Source organism: Oryctolagus cuniculus, chromosome 11, assembly GCF_964237555.1.
Source record: "Oryctolagus cuniculus chromosome 11, mOryCun1.1, whole genome shotgun sequence".
Taxonomy (NCBI): Eukaryota; Metazoa; Chordata; class Mammalia; order Lagomorpha; family Leporidae; genus Oryctolagus; species Oryctolagus cuniculus.
The window spans coordinates 49,841,948-49,866,838 of record NC_091442.1 but is presented as its reverse complement, the minus strand read 5'-3'; the positions used below and the strand labels follow the sequence as shown (position 1 = coordinate 49,866,838).

General features: G+C 52.6%; 1 protein-coding gene and 1 long non-coding RNA gene across 9 annotated transcripts in view; one reads left to right on the top strand and one right to left on the bottom strand.

Moving 5' to 3' along the window:
- NINL (ninein like) overlaps positions 1 to 23,941 on the top strand; it is a 146,077-nt gene extending 122,136 nt beyond the window's left edge. For 4 of the 5 annotated variants that reach the window (XM_051834438.2, XM_051834441.2, XM_051834442.2 and 1 more), the window contains exons 18-23: positions 4,948 to 5,052; positions 5,920 to 5,989; positions 17,251 to 17,409; positions 18,169 to 18,282; positions 22,321 to 22,434; positions 23,079 to 23,941. In XM_051834438.2, the coding sequence (XP_051690398.2) occupies positions 4,948 to 5,052; positions 5,920 to 5,989; positions 17,251 to 17,409; positions 18,169 to 18,282; positions 22,321 to 22,434; positions 23,079 to 23,270 (754 nt within the window). In that variant the 3' untranslated portion in view covers positions 23,271 to 23,941. Of the gene's footprint in view, positions 1 to 4,947; positions 5,053 to 5,919; positions 5,990 to 17,250; positions 17,410 to 18,168; positions 18,283 to 21,157; positions 21,393 to 22,320; positions 22,435 to 23,078 lie in introns of those variants that run through there. The other variant, XM_070052158.1, reaches the window with a different exon arrangement.
- Positions 1,703 to 18,171, bottom strand: LOC127487779 (uncharacterized). Of its 4 annotated transcripts, none has more exons than XR_011380031.1 (4): positions 17,602 to 18,171; positions 4,921 to 17,446; positions 3,511 to 4,784; positions 1,703 to 3,404 (listed from the first exon to the last, which is right to left on the bottom strand). It is a non-coding gene; the product is annotated as an uncharacterized lncRNA (long non-coding RNA). The 4 variants fall into 4 exon arrangements; XR_011380032.1 differs by having other exon boundaries at positions 1,703 to 3,682; positions 4,432 to 4,784; XR_011380033.1 differs by having other exon boundaries at positions 1,703 to 4,521; positions 4,640 to 4,784.
- Positions 23,942 to 24,891: the final 950 nt, after the last annotated feature.

Genomic DNA, 24,891 nt, shown 5'->3' with positions numbered 1-24,891 from the left:
GTCTTTTGGGTACTGCCATCAACGAACCAGTAGGGGATGCGGGGATCTTGGAGAGGCTCGGCAGTGATATGGGCAAAGGTTGAGGCTGAGATCTAAGACCTCGCAGCAGTTGTGTGTTGTAACTTGTGAACCTGGGGTGCAGAGGGGGAGAAGTGTTGCAGGGTTTAGAGGAGCATGGTGAGAAGGATTAGGTCGGGTGACTAAGAGAGCAGGTAGGGTCTGGACCCTGGAAGGGGGAAGAGACAGAAAAACCCAATGGCTCACTAGGTCTCAGAGCTTACAGGGTGACAAACGACATAGCTCAGGGGCTTCTTGCACCAATAGGGCCACAGCCACAGGGCTTGGAGACAGGGAGGCCCCCTCCAAAGCCAGATCCAGCTGCTTGGCTACTGGAACCCTGGTATCACCTCCTTTTTGGCACAGAAGGCCAAGAACCTACCCTTGATTGGCATGGACAAAGAGAAGGAAGGGTTTGGAGTTGTCAGGGAGGTGGAGAGTGGAAGCATGGGTCAAGACCTGTAGTCGTTTTGCGATTGGGATTATGAGGGAAGAGGGAGTGGGGAGGGGCTCATCTAGAGGCCTGTTAGTGGCTTCATATAGCGGACATGAAATAAGGGGGTAGTTAGGGACCCATATACGAAAGAAAGTGAGTAGGCCCAGGTGGAATAGGAGCTCTTAGTTTGAAGAAGTGGATGTTGCAGGAGCTGGGAGATATGTTCAGGGGGTATAGACCGTGTTTGGTGTGAAATAAGGAGAGCTAGGTATGTGATGACAGTGAGGGCTATTTGGGCTTTAGTGGGAGAGACCCTAGGTACCCATGTGACTAGGCCTTTAGGGTGTATGGGAAGAGAGAGGCCTGAACAAAATGGCTAATTATGGGCTTAAGACCCCAGTAGGAGTTAGGGTTCAGAAGGTACTGCTCTTGTGAGATGAAAGCATGGGTTGTGTGGTGTGTATGTGTGTGTGTGTTGTTTTAAGATTACACGGACTTGGGGGCTGATGTTGGCGATGCCAGGGTTGTTAATGTCCCAAACTAAAGGGACAACAATGGGCATGTCATTAGGCAGAGGAGGTGGGGAGATGGGGATCTGGGGACAGTAGAGGGGTGGAGCTGTAGACAAAAGATTGAGGTGGAGTCTAGTGGTGGTATGAAGACCGAGACTTTTAGTTTGGAGAGGAGGTCTCTGCCCATTGTGGCATCACAAGGAAGGCATGGGCCAGAGTAAGGAAGGTGCAAGGAAGGAGTGGGGTGACTCTTGTTTTGATGGGGATGCCCAAGGCTCCTTTAACGGAGATGTTGGAGTCGAGTGTGGCCTGACAATGTTGTCAACAGAAAGAGGCCCCTGTGCTACCACCCCAGTGACCCAGTGTCCTTTGGACGAGTTGGAAACTCCAGCCAGGGTCGAAGATGTCCAGTCCCCGTCATTGGAACAGTTGTGCTGGCGAGGAGTCAGAGTGGGGGATGGCACGGGGCACCAGGGCATCCCTGGCCACATGTTGAGGCATGCTCTTGCCCAGTGTCCAGCCTGGTTGCAGCGACAGCAGGGGCCAGGAGGGGCCCAGCTTTGGGTGTTGGGATGTTGGGGCAGAATGGATTTTGGTTTCGGGAGGCTGAGACTGGCATGTTATGTTTAGTTTTTCTGTCCTGGTCTTTTTTTTTTTTTTTTTTTTTTTTTTTTTTTTTTTTTTTTTCCAGGCAGAGTTAGACAGTGAGAGAGAGAGAGCCATAGACAGTGAGAGAGAGACAGAGAGAAAATTCTTCCTTCCATTGGTTCACTCCCCTAATGGCCGCTACGGCTGGCGCTGCGCCGATCCAAAGCCAGGAGCTGGGTGCTTCTTCCCGGTCTACCATGCGGGTACAGGGACCCAAGCACTTGGGCCATCCTCTACTGCCCTCCCAGGCCACAGCAGAGAGCTGGACTGGAAGAGGAGCAACCGGGACTAGTACCCAGCACCCCAACCGGGACTAGAACCCGGGGTGCCGGCGCTGCATGCGGAGGATTAGCCAAGTGAGCCACGGCACCAGCCATGTCCTGGTCCTTTTCTCTTTTGCCACATCCTCAACCTCCAGGAGCTCTTGTTAGGGGGTTTCAGGCACTTTTTCTAGCTGTTGGAGTTTGCGTCTGATGTCAGGTGCCAATTGGCTAATGAACTGGGCGTGGAAATACAGAGTCCCAGCTGGGGTGGTTGCATTTTTTTTTAAGATTTATTTATTTATTTTGAAAGAGTTACACAGAGAAAAGGAGAGGCAGAGAGAGAAACAGAGAGACAGAGAAAGAGAGAGATCCATCCGCTGGTTCACTCCCCAGTTGGCCGCAACGGCCAGAGCTGGGCCGATCCAAAGCCAGTAGCTTCTTCTGGATCTCCCACATGGGAGCAGAGGCTCAAGGTCTTGGGCCATCTTCTACTGCTTTCCCAAGCCATAGCAGAGAACTGGATCAAAAGTGGAGCAGCCAGGACTCGAATATTCACCCATATGGGATTGCCAGCACTGCAGCCAGCAGTTTTACCCGCTACGCCACAGTGCCGGCCCCGGGTGGTTGCATTTAAATTTGTGTGTGGGTTTTTTTTTTTTTTTGTTAAAAATTGATTTATTTATTCAGAAGTCAGAGTTACACAGAGAGAAAGAGAGGCAGAGATAGAGAGAGAGATCCTTCATCCACTGGTTAACTCTCCAACTGGCCACAATGGCCGGAGCTGGGCTGATCTGAAGCCAGGGTCCAGGAGCTTCTTCTGGGTCTCCCACGAGGGTGCAGGGGTCCAAGGACCTGGGCCATCTTCCATAGCAGAGAGCCAGATCGGAAGTGGAGCAGCCGGGACTCAAACTGGCGCCCACATGGGTTGCCGGCACTGCAGGAAGCAGCTTTACCCACTGCGCCACAGCGCCTGCCCCTAAATTGGTGTATTTTTGGATTGCTTCAATAAGGCAAGATAAAAAAAGAGCCGGGTTTTTGTCAGGACCCTGTCCCCTCATTCACTCTGGGAGCCAAAGGGCAGAGGGTCCCTGGGACCCAGAGGATGATATTCCTAGGGCACCTCAAGACGGAGGTCTTACCTTCCCTCACAAGGGGCTGAGGCTGGTGTTCGGATGTGACTTGTCGAATGACAAGAAGCCCCTGCTCGCGGCCACAGGGTAACAGCTTGTGAGCTGCATTGCCCTTTACCTGCAGTGGGTGCCCCTTGGTGACTGATGCACCACACTGTACATACTTTCCTCCCGCTGATGCCGTCAGGTAGTTCGTAGTTTCTGGCTGTCGCAGGGAATACAGCGAGGGAAGCTCTCACACAGCCACGTCCCACGTAACATCTCCATCAGCATGGACCGCATGTGCTGTGGTGGTCCTGTGAGGTTATCCTGCCCAGCGACGCCGCCAGCCTGTCAGTTCGTGTGACTGCACCCTCCGCTGTGCAGAACGACGGCATGGCCCAAGGACACATTTGGATAGGACAAGATTGTGTGGCTCTGGGTGTTTCTAGATGGACAAAGGAGGCACTAACGCCACAGATCACCTGCTCAGGAGAATACACGTCGGCCACACCAATCTGTATAAAAACAGATTCCCACAGGGCAGGCACCGTGGCACAGCTGCTGAAGCAACCACCAGGGCAGAGCGGTCCCACATCAGAATGGCAGTTTGTGTCCTGGCTGCTCTGCTTCTGGTCCAGCTTCCTGCTAATGCACCTGGGAAAACAGTGGGACATAGCCTAAGTGCTTGGGCCCCTGCACCCATGTGGGAGACCTTCAAGAAGTTCCTGGCTCTGGTCTGGCCCAGTCCCAGCTGTTGTAACCATTTGGGAAATGAACCATTGGATGGAAGATTCTCTCTCTCTCTCTAACTCTGCCTTTCAAATAAATAATATTTTAAAAGGAATTATTACTGCGCCACTTTTTGTATGTGGTCCTGGAAAACTTTTTTTAAAAGATTTATCTATTTGAAGTCAGGGTTATACAGAGAGAGAAAGAGACACAGAGATCTTCCATCTGCTGGTTCACTCCCCAGATGGCATCAATGGCAAGAGCTGGGCCAGCCAGGAGCCAGGAGCTTCTTCCAAGTCTCCCATAAGTATGGCAAGGGCCCAAGCACTTGGGTCATCTTCCGCTGCTTTTCTCAGGCCATCAGCAGGGAGCTGGATCAGAAGTGGAACAGCCGGGACGTGAACTGGTACCCATATGGGATGTGGTCACTGCAGGTGGCAGCTTTACCCGCTATGCCACAATGCTAGCCCTTGAACGACATTTTGGAAAACAGATTGAATTCCCTTGGCAGGAAGTACGGGTTTTAAGTTGGTAACTGTATTGGCGAATTGCTTGATTTCGTAAATTGACAGTGCCAGCTAAGCAGAGGTGGAATTGTCAGAAAGCAGAGATGCCCCAGGCAGTCTTGGATCACCGTGGCTTTCATTCCTGCCTTTCCCACCTCAAGGACTCACCTTGCCTCATGTGTCTCTCTGTACATTGAAGTGGGCATCCCCCCGCGTTCCGCCTTTCAGGGCTGACCTCGGAAGGTTGGGTGGGGGACTCTGTGGAGAATGTGTCCGGTGCATTCGGGTCTTGTGGCTCCCTGTGTTTCTCAGCTCACCTGCAGGGGGCTGAGCGCCCTTTGCACCCAGCACTTGGCATTGGAACCAGGACACTCACATGTGCAGGTAGAGGTTACACGATGCGGGAGCAGATCAGCCGTGGGCACTAAGTGAAGGGATCCAGGCTGCCCGGCGCATCGGTGAACTGCTGTGTTTACTGTGGCCTGACCCTTGGGGCGCGCAGACCACCGTGTGTCACTGTGCTGTGCAGAAGGAAGAGTCCTGCGGGTCCTCCAGGGCAGGGACGTGGAGACAGCGCAGCTTCCAGCCGAGTGAGGCTCCGGACTGCAGGCGGCAGCCGCCTCCCCTCCTTCCCCCTCCCCCCGCCCCCAATCTCACCTCTCTGGCTTCTATTTCTTCACGCAGAGTCGAGTTTCAGAGGCTTTCTGAAGAGAACACTGTGTTGAAAACCGAGCTGGGAAGGATTCAGCAGGAGCTTGAAGCTGCAGAGAACGCAAGTGAGGCTCAGAGGTGAGCGAGCAGCTCTGCCCTGGGAGGGGTGAGCCGAGGAGGGCCTGGCTCGCAGGTCAGCCTGCGGGTCCGAGAGCCCGGCATGAGAGAGGCCTGTGGCCCTCTGAACAGGTCCAGGGTGCTCTAGCCACCCTCCACCGGCCAGCAGCTGCCGATTTCCATGCCCACTGCAGCCTGGTCGGCGCCATGTCAGCAGCCCCAGCACGCATACATAGGTCGTGCAGGCACTTCTCAACCTGCACACGGCACGCGGGGCCAGGGGAGGCGGTGACTTCAGTTGCATCCCTAAAACAGTGTCAGCTGCGTTTTTCTCCAGGGATCACTGCTGGTTTATCCAACAATGAGAGACAGCCGTGGAAGGGCAGGACTTGAGTCGCAAACGGGGGGCTGGGGCGCGTCCATCAGAGTGGGAGGGAGGCAGAGGCGGAAATGCTGGAGGAGGGGACATACCTGCTGTCACGGCTGCAGCCATCTCATCTCCCAAGTTTGTTTGCCTTGCTTTGAATTTGGGGATGAGCTCAGCTGTCAGGTGCTGGGGACGGGGGTCTGATTGGGTAGTGGAAGCACTGGGGCAGCCGTCAGCCTGCACTTGCAGTCCTTGACAGCAGTCCTGAAACCTGGGGGTTGTTCCCTTTAAGAAGCCACGTCTGCATTGACCCATCCCTGATCATAGATATAAGGCTGCCGGGGGGCCCTTGACGCTCTGGGTGTGACTGGTCGCATAGGGCTGGCAGCGTGACCCGTGCCACAGTCCTGCCTTCTCCATGACTTGGGATGAGCCAGTCAGCACAGTCAGCACAGCAATGGCCAAGAAAAAACAAACACAAAACCAGTCGGAAGTGGTATTAACTTTGGCTTCTTCAACAGGAAGCAGATGGGAGTTTTAAAGAGAGACAAGGAGAAGGCCTGCACTGAAGTGGAAGAGCTGAACAGACAGGTCAAGTATCGATCCTGGGCGTGCGGCACAGACCGCCCTCACTTCTGTCGGTATTTGGAAATGATTTCAGAGAGGCTGCCAGGCCCCACCCCCACCCAGAGGCAGCTCACTTGCCGTGGTGCGCAGCTGTCGGCCTGGTCAGGCGAGCAGGTGTGCGTCGAGCCAAGACTCACCTGCAGGGTTCTGTCTCCTTCGGTCTGTCTGTCCCCGGTACTGCGGACCCTGATGTTTTCAATGTTACAGGTGGTTCTTTTGTCTTATTGTTGTTGTTAAGATTTGTTTATTTTATTTGAAAGAATTACAGAATGAGAGAGAGATCTTCTGTCTGCAGGCTCACTCCCCAAATGGCTACAGTGGTCAGGGCTGGGCCAGGCCGAAGCCAGGAGCTTCATTCTGGTCTCCCACACACGTGCAGGGACCCAAGGACTTGGGCCTTCTTCTGCTGCTTTCCCAGGTGCATCAGAAGGGAGTTGGGCCGGCGCTGTGGCTCAACAGGCTAATCCTCCGCCTAGTGGCGCCGGCACACCGGGTTCTAGCCCTGGTCGGGGCACTGGATCCTGTCCCGGTTGCCCCTCTTCCAGGCCAGCTCTCTGCTATGGCCCGGGAGTGCAGTGGAGGATGGCCCAAGTGCTTGGGCCCTGCACCCCATGGGAGACCAGGAGAAGCACCTGGCTCCTGGCTTCGGATCAGCGCGGTGCGCCGGCCACAGCGCGCCGGCTGCGGCGGCCATTGGAGGGTGAGCCAACGGCAAAGGAAGGCCTTTTTTTCTGTCTCTCTCACTGTCCACTCTGCCTGTCAAAAAAAAAAAAAAAAAAAGGAAAAGAAAAAAAAAAAGAAGGGAGTTGAATGAGAAGTGGAACAGCTAGGACTTGAACCGGCACCCATATAGGATGCCAGCACTGCACTGCAGGTGGCAGCTTGACTCTGTAGCACAGTGCCAGCCCCTAGGTGGCTCCTTAGTAGGGAGCTCCTCCATTTGGGTTTGTCTGTTGTCTCCTGGTAGTTTGAGTCGGGCTCTCTCCTTGGCAGGAGCTGTGGGGAAGTGAAGCTGTGTTTTGTTTCACGCTCTCAGGGACACAGTAGTCTGTTCAGTCGCCAGGATGTCCACTGTGATCGTGCAGTAAAGGTGGCGTCAGCCTGCTATTTCTCTCTGTAATTAGCGAGGCTTTCATGGGGAGAGACTTTGATATGATGCAAGTATCGTGCTCACGCAGCATCCACCCATGAACTTCGGCATCCCTTTGCTTCTTGGTGGAGTCGGTTCCTAACCAGGCGCTGATCACATGGTCCCTCTCCATTTGTGAACTGGCATTGCCCCGTGAGGAACAGCTTCTCCTCCCCATTTATTCACTGATTTTCATTTTCATTTTCATCTTTATAGTGCCATCACACATCATTTCTGCTTTACTCAGTGGGTTTATGCTACCATCATTTTTTAAAAATATTTATTTAGTTAGTTATTTGAGAGGTAGAGTTAGAAACAGTGAGAGGGAGAGACATGGAGAAACGTCTTCCTTCCATTGGTTCACTCCCTGAATGGCCACAACAGCCAGAGCTGCGCCGATCCGAAGCCAGGAGCCAGGTGCTTCTTCCCGGTCTCCCATGTGGGTGCAGGGGCCCAAGGACTTGGGCCGTCTTCTACTGCTTTCCCAGGCGATAGCAGAGAGCTGGGTTGGAAGAGGAGCAGCCAGGACTAGAACCGGCGCCCATATAGGATGCCGGCGCCGCAGGCGGAGGATTAACCTACTGCGCCAAGGTGCCAGCCCCGCTACTATCACTTTTTAACGCTCAGATTGTCCCAGTTGGCCAGTAGAAGCCCCTCAAAGGCTTCTGTGTCTTTGGGCGAGCTCTGACGATTGCTTGAGCACATCCTTGCTTTGTGGCACGCCAGGATGCCCTGCAATCAGCCATTTCCTCAGAGCCCTTGGTGACGTTTGTTCTGTGTAGGGTGGTGTTTAGAGACCACGATCTGAGCACTAGATGTGATCATTGCTGCAGGGGTGTGCTGCTTCCAGGCCCACTCAGTGGATACAGCTGGGGAATGTGTGTGCGTGAGAGACTGTACATGTGTGTGAGTGTGTGCATATGTGTGTGAATGTGAGCATGTGTGAGTGTGCATGTGAGCATATATGTGTTTTTTGTGTGACAGCATGTGTGTGTATGTGAGTACAGCATATAATTTCAAGTATGTTTATTTAAATATCTGTATTGAAAACTATTAATTCAGGGCCAGTGCTGTGGCGCAGCAGGTTAAAGTTCCGGCCTGCAGCACTGGCATCCCATATGGGCACCGGTTCGTGTCCTGGCTGTTCCACTTCCAATCCAGTTCTCTGCCACAGCCTGGGAAAGCAGTGGAAGATGACCCAAGTGCTTGGGATCCAAGGAAAGCTCTTGGCTCCTGGCTTCAGATCAGCTCAGCTCTGGCCATTGTGGTCATTTGAGGAGTAAACCAGCAGATGAAAGACCTCTCTCTCTCTGATTCTACCTCTCTCTGTAACTCTTTCAAATAAATAAAATAAATCTTTTAAAAAAAAAAAGGAAAGAAAAGAAAACCATGAATTCAAACCCATCTCTGTAGTTCCCACTCAGCATCACAAAGATGATTAGTTTCCCCTTCTTTGTTACTCAAGGGACCTCCGGAGATTTACTGTTGATTTTCTCACTGTCCTGTCTCCCTTGTGTATAGTCCTTCTCACCACACCAATTCTCCCTTGTGTCGCCATGTACAAATGCCTGTGTGCCTAGCCCATTTAATGGCTTTTGGGTTGAATACTTAAGGAGCAAGGCTGCAAGCTGGGATGTGTCTTTTTTAAATTTGTTCTTTTTCTAATGGAAACTTGTGCTGACGGCTGTAGACTCACCTACAGTTGTAAGAGGGATGCAGAAAAGCCTTGCTAAGAACATCAGTCGTGCGAGCTACTAGGGCCTCTCGGTCACCTCATTTCTTTGAAGACCCCGTCTGCAAACACAGTCCCCCTGGGGGTTAGGACTTTACCACAGGGAGTCTTTGGACACAGTGCAGCCCCTAACAAGCAAGCTAAGCTGAGGGCACTGATGTACTGTGTCCATACTGTAATCACATGTCCCCGGTTTCACCAGTGTGCTCTTGTGTGTGTGGGCGTCCAGGTACGCTCCTGCAGCCACCACCGCAGGCAACACTGAATGTCCCCCACGTCACACGCGCCCCTTCCATTGCTCTCTTATAAGCAAAACAACCTTCTTCTGCCCACCCCGTCCCAACCCCTGACCCCCGACCACCACTCATCCCTCCTCTATTTTTTTTAAGATTTTTTTTTTTATTTATTTGAAAGTCAGAATTGAGAAACAGAGAGACAGAGGGAATGTGGTTCCATCCACAGGTTCACTCCCCAGATGGTCGCAACAGTAGAACTGGGCCAGAAATAAGCCAGGAGCTAGTCTCCCACGTGGGTGCAGGGACCCCCAAACTCTTGGGTCATCTTCTGCTTCTTTCCCAGGTCATTAGCAGGGAGCTGGACTGGAACTGGAGCAGCTGGTACTTGAACTGGCACCCATGTGGGATGCCAGCAACGCAAGTGACATCTTAACCCGTTAAGCCACAATGCTAGCCCCTGGCCCCTGTATCTGATTTATCATTTCAAAATGACAGAATGTGATGCTTGGGACAGGCTTTTTCCATAATCCCCTAGAGAGTCACCCAGGGTGTTTCTCTCAGTCATTTCTTTTTATTGCTGAGTGCATCCCATCATACAGATGCACCTCTTCGTTGCGACACTCACCTGTTGCACGATGCCTGGGCTGACCCCAGCTTTTGACTAAGACACATAGCAAGTGGCTGCACAGGTTTCTGTCGGAGTGTGTCTTCCTCTCGCTGGGATGAGTTCCAAGCACATGTGGTGGTTCAGGATGGAAGAAAGACTGCCAGAGTGTTGCCTTGCGTGCCTGTGGCATTTCTTCTCCCAGCAGTGTTCTGTGAACTAGCGTCCCCGCATCCTCACAGTGCCAGTGGCCAAAAGCCCAGGTTGAAGTGCTGTCAGTTGGGTTCCTAGTGGGGCAGGGCAGGTCTCCCTCTCTCTTTTTTTTTTATTTTTTTATTTTTTAATTTTTTGACAGGCAGAGTGGACAGTGAGAGAGAGAGAGACAAAGAGAAAGGTCTTCCTTTTGCCGTTGGTTCACCCTCCAGTGGCTGCTGTGGCTGGCACGCTGCGGCCGGCACACAGTGCTGATCTGAAGCCAGGAGCCAGATTCTTCTCCTGGTCTCCCATGTGGGTGCAGGGCCCAAGGACCTGGGCCATCCTCCACTGCACTCCCGGGCCATAGCAGAGAGCTGGCCTGGAAGAGGGGCAACCGGGACAGAGTCCGGCACCCTGACCAGGACTAGAACCCGGTGTGCCAGCGCCGCAGGCGGAGGATTAGCCTATTGAGCCAGGGCGCCGGCCAAGGTCTCCCTCTCTTACCAGGCGCTGTTCCTACTGGGTTAGGGCCCTGCCTTTATGACCTCATTTAACCTGTGTCTTCTCCCAATATAATCACACTGGGGTTTGCATCTTTTTTTTTTTTTTTTTTTTTTTTTTTTTTGGACAGGTAGAGTTATAGACAGTGAGAGAGAGAGAGACAGAGAGAAAGGTCTTCCTTCTGTTGGTTCACTCCTCAAATGGCCGCCATGACTGGAGCTACGCAGATCCGAAGCCAGGAGCCAGGTGCTTCCTCCTGGTCTCCCATGTGGGGCCCAAACACTTGGGCCATCCTCCACTGCCCTCCCAGGCCACAGCAGAGAGCTGGACTGAAAGAGGAGCAGCCGGGACTAGAACCCGGTGCCCATATGGGATGCCGGCGCTGCAGGCGGAGGATTAACCAAGTGAGCCACGGCGCCAGCCCCTGAGGTCTGCATCTTTAATACAAGGCACAGTTCAGCCCCTCCCAGTCCCTTTTCCCTGCCTTTCCGGAAGCTCAGGGCCGTGGTCCCCTGACTGTGAGAACCGGATGAGGCTCCGAAGTCGGGGCTCCCCTAAGACTGGGTTCTCCGGTCCCTGCAACCCCCACTCCTGGCCCTTCCTCTTCCTGGGCTGCCGATGCAGCTGTTTTCTGCTCTGGCAGCTGCCCCAACCGCAGGCACTTGGGACTGCTCTCGGCCCCGCCTTGGGTTTCGATGCTGTTTCCGTGCCAAGCGTGTGGTGCTTTTCCTTGGGCCTCCTGCCTCTGGAAGATAACTCAGTGATTGACAGGGTGAACCCTTCCGGCTCTGCATCTGCCTGCAGGCTAGCTTCTCACGGAAATGACCCCCTGAGAAGTAGCTGCCCCACCCTCCCCTCTCCAGCTCAAGTCCCTGAGACATTTGCAGTGGACACAACTTATTCTCTGTCCAGAGTTTTCATTATGAGATGCTCTTAGCAGGAAAGTTGAAATAGCTCACAGCTGTCCCTCGGTATTGCAGGGGTTGGGTTCCAGGATGCCCTGTACCTCCCAAAAATCTACAGAGACTCAATTTTCTTATATGGCATGTGTAGAATTTGCACATCCTGCCATGTACTTTATTTATTTATTTATTTTAGGATTTATTTATTTGAAGACAGAGTTACAGAGAGGCAGAGGCAGAGAGAAAGAGAGAGAGAGAGAGGTCTTCCATATGCTGGTTCATTCCCCAGAGGGCCACAATGGCAGGAGCTATGCTGATCTGAAGCCAGGAGCTTCTTCCCAGTCTCCCATGTGGGTGCAGGAGCGTGAGCACTTGAGCCATCTTCTACTGCTTTCCCCAACCATAGCAGAGAGCTGGATTGGAAGTGGAGCACTCGAACCAGTGCCTATATGGGTGCTGGCACTGCAGGTGGCAGCTTTACCCACTATGCCACAGTGGCTTCCCATGTATTAGCAGGTACCCTGACTGCAGTGCTGCTGGCCCCTAACAGTAATCCCTATTGTCACCCAGTATTTAGACCATAGTCACACTTCTGTAGTTAGTCAAAACTATTTCATACAGCAAGGGCTTTTTTGGCAGTCTTGCCAAAATATAAATATTGTTCATTGTATGTAGCTCTCAAATCAATTGCTTAAAACAATGACTCGATTACGCTCACAGGCCCTGTGGGTCAGTTCCACAGACAGGCACAGCTCAGGCAGGAAGTCCCTGCTCTGTGCCTCAGAGCCTCAGCTGGGAAGAACAGACGCTGGAGTGACCTCAGTGCCTGGGGCTGGGAGCTTCTGGGGGCTCCTTCTGCACACAGGGCTTCTCCCTGGGGCTGGGCTCCTGGAGGAACTGAGGGAACCAAGTGTTCCAGGAGGACCAGGCAGAGGGTTGCACAGCTTCAGACCCTGCCTCAAACATTGCTTGGAGCCACAGGGAAGCCCCTGGGTGGTCCCATATTGAGAAAGTCCAGTCTATGTTAGCCTCTTTCACTGCCTTAATCAAGAACAACCATTCTCGGCCAGCGCCGTGGCTCAATAGGCTAATCCTCCACCTGCAGTGCCGGCACCCCGGGTTCTAGTCCCGGTCGGGGCGCTGGATTCTGTCCCAGTTGCCCCTCTTCCAGTCCAGCTCTCTGCTGTGGCCTGGGAGGGCAGTGAAGGATGGCCCAAGTGCTTGGGCCCTGCACCCCATGGGAGACCAGGAGAAGTACCTGGCTTCTGGCTTCAGATCAGCACGGTGCCCCAGCTACAGCAGCCATTGTGGGGTGAACCAACGGCAAAGGAAGACCTTTCTCTCTGTATCTCTCTCTCACTGTCCACTCTGCCTGTCAAAAAAAATTAAAAAAAAAAAAGATTAAAAAAAAAAGAACAACCATTCTCCCCATGATGCCCGCTTTTGGAAGACACCAGGTGGTTATCTTGTAGGCTCGCTGTGGTCCAGACCTGTGCCCTCCAGCTCTTTCCCGAGACTGTGGTTCAGTTTGGTGCTTTCCAGATCCCATGATCACCCATGTCCATTTGTCTGAACACATGGCCCACAGGTGGCTGCTGATGTCTCCTACTGGCTTCTGCACAAGCCAGACATCAAAGAGGTGCTCACCATGGAGCAGCGGTTCAATGCCCCGAGAATCCCAGCATCTTGTAGAGTGTCTGGCCCAGGAGCACCTCACATACACCAGTCACAATGAGGCCTTAGACAAACCCACAATGGCGAAGTATTAAAATGGAGGACTGGGCCAGCGCCGCGGCTCACTAGGCTAATCCTCCGCCTTGCGGTGCCGGCACACCGGGTTCTAGTCACGGTTGGGGCGCCAGATTCTGTCCCGGTTGCCCCTCTTCCAGGCCAGCTCTCTGCTGTGGCCAGGGAGTGCAGTGGGGGATGGCCCAAGTCCTTGGGCCCTGCACCCCATGGGAGACCAGGAGAAGTACCTGGCTCCTGCCATGGGATCAGCGCAGTGCGCCGGCCGCAGCGCGCCGGCCGCGGCGGCCATTGGAGGGTGAACTAACGGCAGAAGGAAAACCTTTCTCTCTGTCTCTCTCTCTGTCCACTCTACCTGTCAAAAAAAAAAAAAAAAAATGGAGGACTGGAGCTGGTGCTGTGGCATAGTAGGCTAAGCCTCTGTCCATGGCACAGTATCCCATGTGGGCTGTGGTTCATTTCCCAACCACTCTTCTGATCCAGCTCTCTGCTTATGGGGTGGGAACACAGAAGATGGCCCAAGTGCTTGAGCCCCTGCACCCATGTGGGGACCCAGAAGAAGCTCCTGGCTACTGGCTTCGGATCGGCTCAGCTCCAGCTGTTGCCACCATTTAGGGAGTGAACCAGCAGATGGAAGGCCTCTCTGTCTCTCCCTCTCTATGTCTGCAACTCTGCCTCTCAAATAAATATTCTTTTAATGGGGGGCTGAATTTGTCAAGAATGTCAGTGTTATAAAGGACAAGGCCAGGGACACATCCCAGGTTCAAGGAGGCTGACAAACTGAGGATAATAGGCACAACCTGATGCTATGCAGTGACGGATGATATGAAAGACGACGCTGAGTCAGTTGACAAACAGGAAAGCACATGGGCCATTGGATCAGCCATGTGCAAGGGCCCCCTGCAGGGATGGGGCAGATGACACACGTGTGCACGTGTCTGTGTGCACATGATATGTCCACGTGTCTGTGCCTGAGCATACCTGATCACTGCCTGAAGCAGTAGCTGCACGCAGCCATGTTGCTGCAGGCTACACTGCTGCAGCGATGGTGCAGAGGACGCTCTGGTGTGTGCACACGTGTGTGTTCATGTGTCTGTATACATGTGTGGTGTGTGCATGTCTTGTGTGATGTGAGTACATGTGTCTGGTGTGGCCCATATGTGCACATGTATTGCACACAGGTATGTGTGTACCCACGTCTGCACTTAGCACAAGCAGCAAAGCAGATGGGGAAGATGCTGTTGGTGAGTCTGTCTGAAGCATTATCGATTTTCTGTATCATGTTCTACTTTTTTTAATTTGAAAGGCAGTTTGAGAGAGGCAGAGAGAGACAGAGAGAGGTCTTCCATCTGCTGGTTCATTCCCCAAATGGCCACAACAGCCTGAGCTGTGCCAATCTGAAGCCAGGAGCCAGGAGTCTCTTCTGGGTCTCCCACGTGAGTGCAGGGACCCAAGGACCTGGGCCATCTTCTGCTTTCCCAGGCCGTAGCAGAATGCCGAATCAGAAGTGGAGGAGCCAGGACTCAAACAGGCGCCCGTATGGGATGCCAGCACTGCAGGCTTTACCCACTACGCCACAGCACCAGCCCCCATGTTCTACTTCTTTATCATGTTCTATTCATCTGTCTGAGGTTGAAATTATTTCCAGAGTTTTATTTACTAAAGATGCCTAGAAGAGAATCAACTAGTTGATTGGTGAAGTTGAAGCAAATTCCAATTCTGTGGTGAAATCCAGGCTGTCCTCAGAGGTTAGGACAGATGTGTATCAATATTGAGAAACGATTTTCGTTTTCACAATACATGATAGACATGGGAGAGAGGTCTCTGCCAACCGTAATGTGATAAAAGTGCATAGACTCACCTTGAATGAACCCAAATCTAAACCATTTCAAGGTTCAGTTATGAGCTTAATAAACCCATAAAACCACAGCTAAAACATTTGTTAGAGTGTATGATGCTGACCGGGCAGAGCCTGGTCAAAGAGTATCACCCCAGAAACCCCAAGAGCTGCTGATGCTCCCAAAAACAGATGGAAAAAATGAGGGGTCCCCTGTCCATATTCCTTTATTCGATCATGGCAAACAGCTTGAGGACATCCTTTTCTTGTGTCCGTAGTGAAAAATGTGGTTTGGATGAAGCTACTCACGATGTGCATTTGAGAACCACTGGCATTTCCATGGTGAGAGGTTTTCTGGTGCTGGGCACCAGGAGTTCCCTCATTCACCCATGAGCCCTGGCGAGCATCCACCACCTGTGGGCAGGGGCCACCAAGAAAGCACCACACACATCCCCTGTGGTTCACTGCCAGTCTGGGAGAGATTAGGTTGGTTTTTCCCTACAGTGGCTCAGAGTCTATTAGAAATAGCCCTGGAAATATGTATTCTTTAGAATACTATACCGCAGTAAGAAACAACGAAATCCAGTCATTTGCACCAAAATGGAGGAATCTGGAACACATCATGCTGAGTGAAGTAAGCCAGTCCCAAAGGGACAAATACCTGATGTTCTCCCTGATCGGTGACAACTGACTGAACACCAAAAAGGAAACCTCCTGAAGTGAAATGGACACTATGAGAAATGGTGTCTTGATCAGCATAGCCCTGACTGCTAATGGACAACTTAATACATTATCCCTCATAGTATTTTTTTGTCTGTTCTACTTAATATGACTGGTTTAATTCTGTAATTATCACACAGTTATTCTTAAGTGTTGAAAATTAACTGAAATGTGATCCCTGTTAAACATAAGAGTGGGAATAAGAGAGGGAAGAGATGTATAATTTGGGGCATGCTCGGGCTGACTTGCCCCAATTGGTAGAGTTGGAAACATACCAGGGGATTCCAATTCAATCCCATCAAGGTGGCATGTGCCAATGCCATCTCACTATTCCAAGTGATCAATTTCAGTTCACAATTGATCATAATGAAAGGACTAAGAGTCAAAGGGAGCACATAAACAAGTCTAGTATCTGCTAACACTAACCGATAGAATAAATAAAGGGGAGAGTGATCCAACATGGGAAGTGAGATACTCAGCAGACTCATAGAATGGTGGATGTCCTAAATAGCACTCTGGCCTCAGAATCAGCCCTAAAGGCACTCGGATCTGGCTGAAAAGCCCATGAGAGTATTTCAGGCATGGAAAGCCAAGACACTCTGGCAAAAAGATCTCTGTGAGTGAGATCCCAGTGGAAAGAACAGGTCTTCAAAGAGGGAGGTGCCTTTCTCTGAAGGGAGGAGAGAACCTCCACTTTGACTATGACCGTGTCTAAACAAGATAAGAGTCGGAGAACTCAAGGGGCTTCCATAGCCTTGGAAACTCATGACTGGTGCATAGGGAGATTACTGATGCCATAAACAGGAGTGTCAATTGGTAAAGTCAACAACAGGAGTCACTGTGCACTTACTCCTCATGTAGGATCTCTGTCCTTAATGTGCTGTACACTGAGGCTTAATGCTATAACGAGTACTCAAACAATATATTTCACTTTGTGTTTCTATGGGGGTGCAAACGATTGAAATCTTTACTTAATGTACACTAAACTGATCTTCTGTAAAAAAAAAAAAAAAAAAAAAAAGAAATTATCAATTCCCAACTTGACTCTCACTGGGATTAAACATGACAATAGGTCTGATCTGATTTCATCATCATTTAAAAAAAATCATCTATTATTTTTCACTTTATGTTTCTGTGTGGGAGCAAACTGTTGAAATCCTTACTTAAGGTATACTAAGCTGATCTTCTGTATATTAAGATAATCGAAAATGAATCTTGATGTGAATGGAAGGGGAGAGGGAGTGGGAAAGGGGAGGGTTGTGGGTGAGAGGGACGGTATGGGGGGGAAGCCATTGTAACCCATGAGTCGTACTTTGGAAATTTATATTCATTAAATAAAAGATAAAAAAAAAAAAAAAAAGAAATAGCCCTGGAAGAAGTGAGAAGAGGCGAGGGGCCAGTAGGGTGGCAGTTTGGTGCCCAGGGTCTGTGGCCGCTGCTTCTTCCTTCTGGGCAGTGCGCAGTCCCGGTGTGGCAGGCAGCCATCCCCTTGTAGGGTGCCCAACCACTCTACCTGATGATGCCACACTCATCAGAGGCTTTGCCACTGAGATGATCTGAATTCAGCTGTTGGTTTAGAAACTTTTTTTTTTCAATCTGTATTTTAACCTTTTTTTGCTCTAGAGTCAGAAATACAAGGATGAGCTGTCTCAGCTCCATCACAGGGTCCTGCAGCTGGAAGAGGAGGCTTCTGCCCAGCAGACCCAACACGAGAAGAATTGCGCCACCATTCAGCTGTTAACGCAGAGGCTGGAGGAGGCAGGGCACCGCGAGGCGCAGCAGGTGGGGGGCCGGGGCAGCTCCTTCCAGGCTCCCGGGGCTGCTGGGCAGAGGGGAGCAGTGAGGGAGATGCAGATCGGGTCAAGGCCTGATGTCCCTGAGGGAGGCAGCCCCGGTTGTGTGGTGAGGGGCTGCGAAGCCGGCCTGGAGCGAATCCCCAGTGTCTAGAAGAGTAGCAGAACAGAGCTAACCTACCGGCAATAGCACAGCGAGCTGGTGCGACCTTCTCGGAGGGCTGCCACGTGTCTAGCAGGAAGCCCAAGGGTGTCCCTGGGCTCTGACTTCCTAATTCTGCTCTGGGGCTCTTATCCAAGGACACGGTGGAAAGACTTGGCTGGCAGAGTTCCACTGCTTTGTGACTTCACAATGGCCTAACAGAATTAGCTCGCTTCCTCCAGCAGTAGCAGGAGTCCGTAGATCTTGGCACAGCCCGCTAAGACCCATGTTTTCCAGTGATATTTGATGTTGTGGGAACACTCAGGCTACGGTCAGGAGCTGAGCACGGCTGTGGACGCCATCCGCCCGTGCCTTCTGATACCGTGACACTGACAGACATGGGAGTGCAGGAAATGGGTCACAAAGATAGCAGGTGTGGGTCTCCTGCTGTTAGGAGCCTGCAGGATTTAAGTTTCGTAATTTTTAAAAGCTTTTTCCATGATTATCTGAAGTTTCTACATCAAGCATATACCAGAAGGCTTCGGAATTTCTTGTACTACTGAAATTGACTTTTTTTTTTTTTTTTTTTTTTTTTTTTAAATGCAGGGCGAACAGCTCCGAACACTTGAGGGTGAACTTGAACGCATGACTCAGGAATGTCAGAGCCTGAGAGTGTCACAGTCAGAGCTGGCAGAGACCCTAGGAGAAAGTGAGCAACAGGTGGGTGTGCGTGGGCTGGAGGCGCCGGGTCCCATCTCAGCCTGGCAGGGACAGCAGCACTGGGCTGGCAGCATTGCCAGGCCTCGTCCAGCCCAGTGAGGTTCCTGAGCCCACCTGGTGTCACAGGGCTGGCTGGGTGCTCACCTGGCCCAGGTTGGTTTGATCTTTTGAGCAAGCCACATCAAGAGGTCGGGCAACCCTCGAGTGAAGGGGCTGGTAGCCATGCCTATGGGCGACCCCTCTACAGTAGAGAACGCCAGGGAATCACGGGGGTGGCATCTGAGGGAGGGGTGGTGCCAGAGGCAGTGGGCACCAGCGCCGTGGGGGTGGTGTAACGCCTGGTTTGGTCCACAGCTCCACGCCCCGCCCCGCCTTACACCCGCACACCCTCGGTGTCACCTGCTGGCTCTGCAGGTGCAGCGATGGGGAGGCCGAGCACCTCACGGTCTGGGACATCAGGCACGTGCAGAGCGAGCAGAGCAGGACCCTGGAGGGAAGTTGGTTCTTCCCAAGGAGCGGGGAGCTGAGGAAGGAGGAGGAGAGCAGATGGTGACCGTGGAAGGGCCCTGAGGGACCAGTGTGGACACAGGTGTGGGCCGGGGAAGCGTCCGCCCTGGTGTGAGCACTGGTGGGAGAGGCTGACAGCACGGCCTCCAGCACACTGAGACCTCACTGAGTCTGTGCCTGTGGCCCCAACATGGCTGCTGACCTGATAGTTGGACTTGCCCTGTGTGAGTCATTCCCAGATTTTCTGCAGCTGCAGAGGGCTCGGCCTGGGTGTGAGACCCCAGGGCCTTGGATGTGCTCTTGGGGGGACCTGGGGGCTCCCTGCCTTCGCTGTGAGCAGGTGCTTTCCCAGAGGCACCACTGTGTGTTTGGGGTGCTCCTTCTTAAGTCTGAAAGGAGCTTGGAAAACAGCCTCCTCCTCATTTTGGGACTGACAGATACAGCTTCGCCCAGCTGAACACAGAGAAGGGGCGGTGCCGTCCCCCTTGTGTCTGCTGGCAACTTCCGGTCAAAAACTTGTTGCTTCTGTGGGTGGGTGTTTGGTGCAGTGGTTAACATGCAGCTTGGGGGACCAGCATTGTGGCATAGTAGGTAAAGCCACTGCCGGTGACACCAGCATCCCATCCCAGCTGCTCGACTTCCAATCCAGCTCCCTCCCAATGTGTCTGGGAAAGCAGCAGGGGATGGCCCAAGTGCTTGGGCCCCTGCACCCACATGGGAGACCGGGAAGAAGCTCCTGGCTTTTGGCTTTGGCCCAGCCCAGCCCTGTCATTGCAGCCATCTGGAAGATCTCTCTCTCTCAGTATCTGCCTTTCAAATAAGTAAATAAAATCCTAATAAAAAAAAAAAGTTTGGGACACTCATATCCCATATCGGAGTGCCTGGGTTCGAGTCCTGGCTCCAATCCTGATTCCTGCTTCCCACTAATGCACACCCTGGAAGGCAGCAGGTGGTGTCTCGATTACTTGGGTCCTTGGGTCCATTTGGAAGAGTGAATTCTGGGCTCCTAGCTTCTGCCTTGCCCAGCCCTGGCTGTTGTGAGTGTGAACCAGCAGGTGGAAGAGCTCTCTCATCTCTGTCTTTCAAATAAAATAAAAATAATTACATTTTATTTTTTATATGTTTATTCATTTATTTTTATTTTCTTGAAAGGCAGAAAAAGAGACAGATCTTCCATTTGCTGGTTCAGTCCCCAGATGCCTGCCATAACCAGGGCAGGTCCAAAGCCAGGAGCCCAGAACTCTGCCTGGGTCTTCCACGTGGGTAGCAGGGACCCAAGCAGCTGGGCCACCCTCCACTGCCTTGCCAAGCGTATTAGCAGGAAGCTGGACCAGAAGCAGAGTAGCTGAGGCTCAAATCGGCACTCCAGTAGAGAATGTGGATGTTCCAAGCGGCAGCTTAACCTGCTGCACCACCATGCCTGCCCCCAAAATAAATGAATTTTTAAAAATCATGCAAAAACACAGTGCCTCTCCCAGCACAGTACCTGTAGGAGCAGATAGGCTGCTGGTGCCTGGGGCTCGTGCGGCCCTGTGGCAGCACCTGCTCGGCCTGCAGAGGGTGGTGGGCGGGCAGTGGGACACACAGCAGGTGGACGGGTCAGACAGGTGCTCTGCTCTGAGAGGACCCCCAGGGGATCGGAGGACGGTACCGGAGGACAGGGTTAGGCGGCCGATCCTCAGTTAACCTGAACTGCACAGGTTGGGAGTCCAGTAGCAACCTGCAGCTTCTTGCTACGACCACAGGGGCTCTGACAGATGTTGGAGGACAGGCTGGGAGGGGAGCCGAGCCTCTCAGCTGGCCTTGTGGGCTGTAAGGGCTCCACGCCTGGGCCTCTGTGTGTCTGCGGGCGGCGCTGAGGCCACACACTGAAACTTGGTGGGAGGCGTTGGGTCCTCCATCCCCACCACGTGCCTGGCCCTGCCTGTGTGTGGTGTGGCAGAGAGCAGGCTCCAGGACCCTGATCCTTCCGACTCGGAAGAAAAGCCAGGAACTGGAGTTTGACGTGAATGCGCCATTTTCAAATGATGCATCTAATTTGAAATCTGGAGCTGAACAAAATTCCTCCACAGCCTGCAGGCTGCCTGTCAAGCACTGTGGTTTGTTGGGTGCACGTTAGAGATGGCGACGTAGACACAGCAGGCAGAGATTGTGCCCTCCTGGAGCCGACACCCAGTGGCCGTGAGCAGACAAAAGCAGAATAAAACATGAGTCGTGTACGAGGGATTTCAATAGCTCATGGAAAATGGGATTGAAAGCTAAGTTTCGGGGCCAGCGCTGTGGCACAGTGGATTAACACCCTGGCCTGAAGTGCCTGCATCCCATATGGGCACTGGTTCGAGACCCAGCTGTTCTACTTCCGATCCAGCTCTCTGCTATGGCCTGGGAAAGCAGTGGAAGATGACCCAAGTCCTTGGGCCCCTGCACTCATGTGGAGACCTGAAAGAAGCTCCTGGTTCCTGGCTTCAGATCAGCGCAGCTCCAGCCATTGCGGCCAATTGGGGAGTGAACCAGTGGATGGAAGACCCCTCTCTCTCTCTGCCTCTCCTCTCTCTGTGTAACTCTGACTTTCAAATAAATAAATAAATCTATTAAAAAAAAAAGCTAAGTTTCTTTTGGTGCCAGATATTTTGAATTTGTGCATTTGAGGGGTCGTCAAAGTGTTCGTGGAAATTCATATTATGAAAAAACTGCAGGAATTTCTAAAATTTTTGCACCAAAATAAATGTAGACTTTGATTTCATTTTCCATGAATTTTTGAAGCACTGCATGTACTTGGCGTGTTTGTAGGTAGCAGGGAGCTCAGGAAGGGAAGATAGGGTAATGGCACAGGTGTGGGGGGGGGCTCAACTGTGTGCCAGGTGCCAAGCAGGCCTCGCAGGGGCAGCAGAGCACAGTGGCTCTAAGCACGGGCTGTAGCTCCTTGCTCTACCACCCATCAGCCAACTGACCAAGGGCAGTCAGTTAGCATCTCTCCCTGCCTCAGTTTCCCATATGCAAACTTCAAGCACCAGCAGGAGCCACTGGCTCGCAGGCATTGTGAGGTGGCCCCTGGGCACCCACCACAAGGGATTAATGTAAAAGGCCCAGGGAATAGCTCACACCTCTGTGCCACCATGTGGGCCACAGGAGCCACTGGGGACACACTTCACAGGCAGAGAGCAGGGGCCACCTTTGGGAGGAAGAACGTGGAGCAAGATTTGAAAGCAGGTAAAAGGTGAGATTTGGAATGCATGAGTTCTAAGAAGAATAACCTCACAGCATTATGCAAGAGTGTCACGGGAAACAGGATGGGGTCCTGTCCTGACACCTGTCCCACGTCAAGGCCTTGTGGTACCCAGGAACACGGCTAGGGAAACTGGCTTCCGAGTCGCTTGTGGCTTAAACCCTGGGGCCACATCCCTGTCCAGATTCTCCCGGCTTTGTGGCGTGGGACAGGCATTTTAACAGGTGAGCGTGTTCGCTGGCCACCCACCTTGAGATGATCCTTTTGCAGTGTGAGACACCTTCTGCAACCTTTTCTTGTGGCAGGAGGGACGTGAGAAACAGCTGGAAGCTGCAGCGGAGCGGGTGGGAGAGGTGGAGACGCGTCTGCGGAACGTGGAGCTGCTCCTGCAGGACAAAGTGCGGGAGCTGACACAGCAGGTGAGTGACAGCGCTGGCCCTAGCGCCCACGGCTCCTCCCCGACCCAGGTGAGTGAGCGCTGGCCTCAGCGCCCCCTGCTGCTGGGGGGTGGGCGACACCACCTGACAGGCATTGGAGAGATGCCCGTGGCCCCGTTGTGGGAGCGCTGGCCATGGCCGCAGCAGAGGCTGGTGGATTCTGGAAGATTCTCGCGCTCCCTGGGAGAGGCCATACCTGAGAAGGCACAGGGGCCCTTGAGGAGAGGGCAGACAGCACAGGGGCTGGTTTTTGGCCTCGCAGTTAGGACACCCGCGTCCCATATCCGGGTACCTGTGTCCATATCCCAGCTCCGCTCCCAGGTCCAGAGCCCTGGAAATCACGGCGATGGCTGTCGTCACTGGGCGCCTGCACCCATGCGGGAGACCAGGATTGCGCTCTGGCTCCTGGCTCTGGCAGCCCCAGCCCCTCCGGGCGTTTGGGCAGTGAACCAGCCAGTGGAACCTGTCTGCCTGCCTCCACCGCAGTGTTCAGCAGGTTGTTTACTCCTGGTGTTAGACCTGCTGCAACCAAGTTAGGGTCTGAACCAGCGCGGAGGCTGGGAGTGGGCAGCTCCTCGTGCGGGCACGTCCTCCCAGGCTCCACCTTAACCGTCTATCCCGTCCAGTTTGAAAGGAACACGAGGTCCGATCTGCTGCTCAAGGAGCTGTACGTGGAAAACGCGCACCTGGTGAAAGCCCTCCAGGTCACCGAGGAGAAGCAGCGAGGAGCTGAGAGGAGAAACCTCGTCCTGGAAGAAAAGGTCCGCGCTCTCAACAGACTCGTCAGCCGCATGGCCCCCGCCGCGCTCGCTGTGTGAAGCGGGTACTCCGGCCCGGCCCCGCCCAGCAGCCAGGCGTCCTCACGCACCGGAGGCTTGTGACGCTTTGTTCAGCCCACGGTCTATCTTACGAGGGTCTGCTCCGTGCCAGGTGGGGGCAGCCGTGTGTGTTAACATAAGATGGTGTTTGTGTCTCAGTGGTCTCGCGTGATTTCCCTGCGTAAAACTCCCGGGCTGGATGCTCATGGAAGTGGCAGATGCTGGGGGGCCCTCAGTGAACAACCACCGAGAGAGGGGTTACAGGTTACAGCAGGTGCTTTCCGAGTTGTACTTTCCACGTCGTCTGCGAGGATTAAAATGCAGTCAGGGCTCGATATGGTTTTCCCGTGTCACCATTGCTGCTCAGAGCTCAGTCACCCCAGAGATGGTGGAGGGGGCCCCTGCAGGGACCGTCCCCCGACCCGCCCAGGCAGGGTGGGCCTCGAGTGTGTGGGCTCAGGGATGCAGTATTTATTGCGAATGAAATGAAACGTCATCACACTGGAAAGTGAACTATATCTAAAAAAAAATATTTTATATATATATATTACATGTATAGTTTTATAACTGAAACGCACATAAATTATGGCCACTTGGTTTATCAGAATGTACTATCATACCATGAAAAAAAGGCACCATGTTTGCAATAAATTTTTTTCTATTAAAATTCACTTCTGAGTTTGTTGTTGTGCTGCTCAGCCACCGCCCTGAAGCTGGTGCACCGCCTCCCTCAGGGTGGCTACTTCCTGCTTTAGGGGGACCATGTTCAGCCCTCCAGGAAGACACAACAGACTGGATGTGCCGGCGCTGTGGCGCAGCAGGTTGAAGCCCCAGCCTGCAGTGCCAGCATCCCGTATGGGTGCTGGTTGGAGTCCCAGCTGCTCTACTTCCGCTCCAGCTCTCTGCTTATGGCCTGGGAAAGCAGTAGAAGATGGCCCAAGTCCTTGGGCCACTGTACCCGCATGGGAGACCTGGAAGAAGCTCCTGGCTCCTGGTTTCAGCTCAGCTCAGCTCTGGCCGTTGCAGTCATTTGGGGAGTGAACCAGCAGAATGGAAGACCTCTCTCTCTCTTTCTCTCTGTAACTCTTTCAAATAAATAAAAATCTTAAAAAAAAAAAAAAAAAAAGACTGGACGAGACGGGGAGGGCACCATTAATGGTTCCTTCCATACTTCCTGGTAATAAAGTTTCTTTCCAATAAAAACACCAGCTCCTCAGCATTTTCTCGCTCCACAACTGCACAGGACAGCTCTGGCTTACTGCACAACTCGGCAAGCAAACAAAATAATTGGGAAAGTCCTGTAAGAACAACAGTGAATAGGGATGAGTTCTACCAGTTACGGAAATATTCAGCCTCAATATACTCTGTGTTACCCAGGTATGTGCACTTATCAAAACTCAGCGAGGCATACAATTCCTCATTCACTAAGGCCTTCTGTCTGGAAGTAGAGGAACAAGGTGGTTGGTTAATAGACCTGGAAATTGTAATTAACCAATAAACTGGCATACTCATACAGGATGTGGGCATCCCAAGTGGTGGCCTAACCCATGTAGCCACGTGTCTGCCCTGCCAAAATCCACTCTGGATTTAAAAGATGCTCTCTTGGGGCCGGCATTGTGGC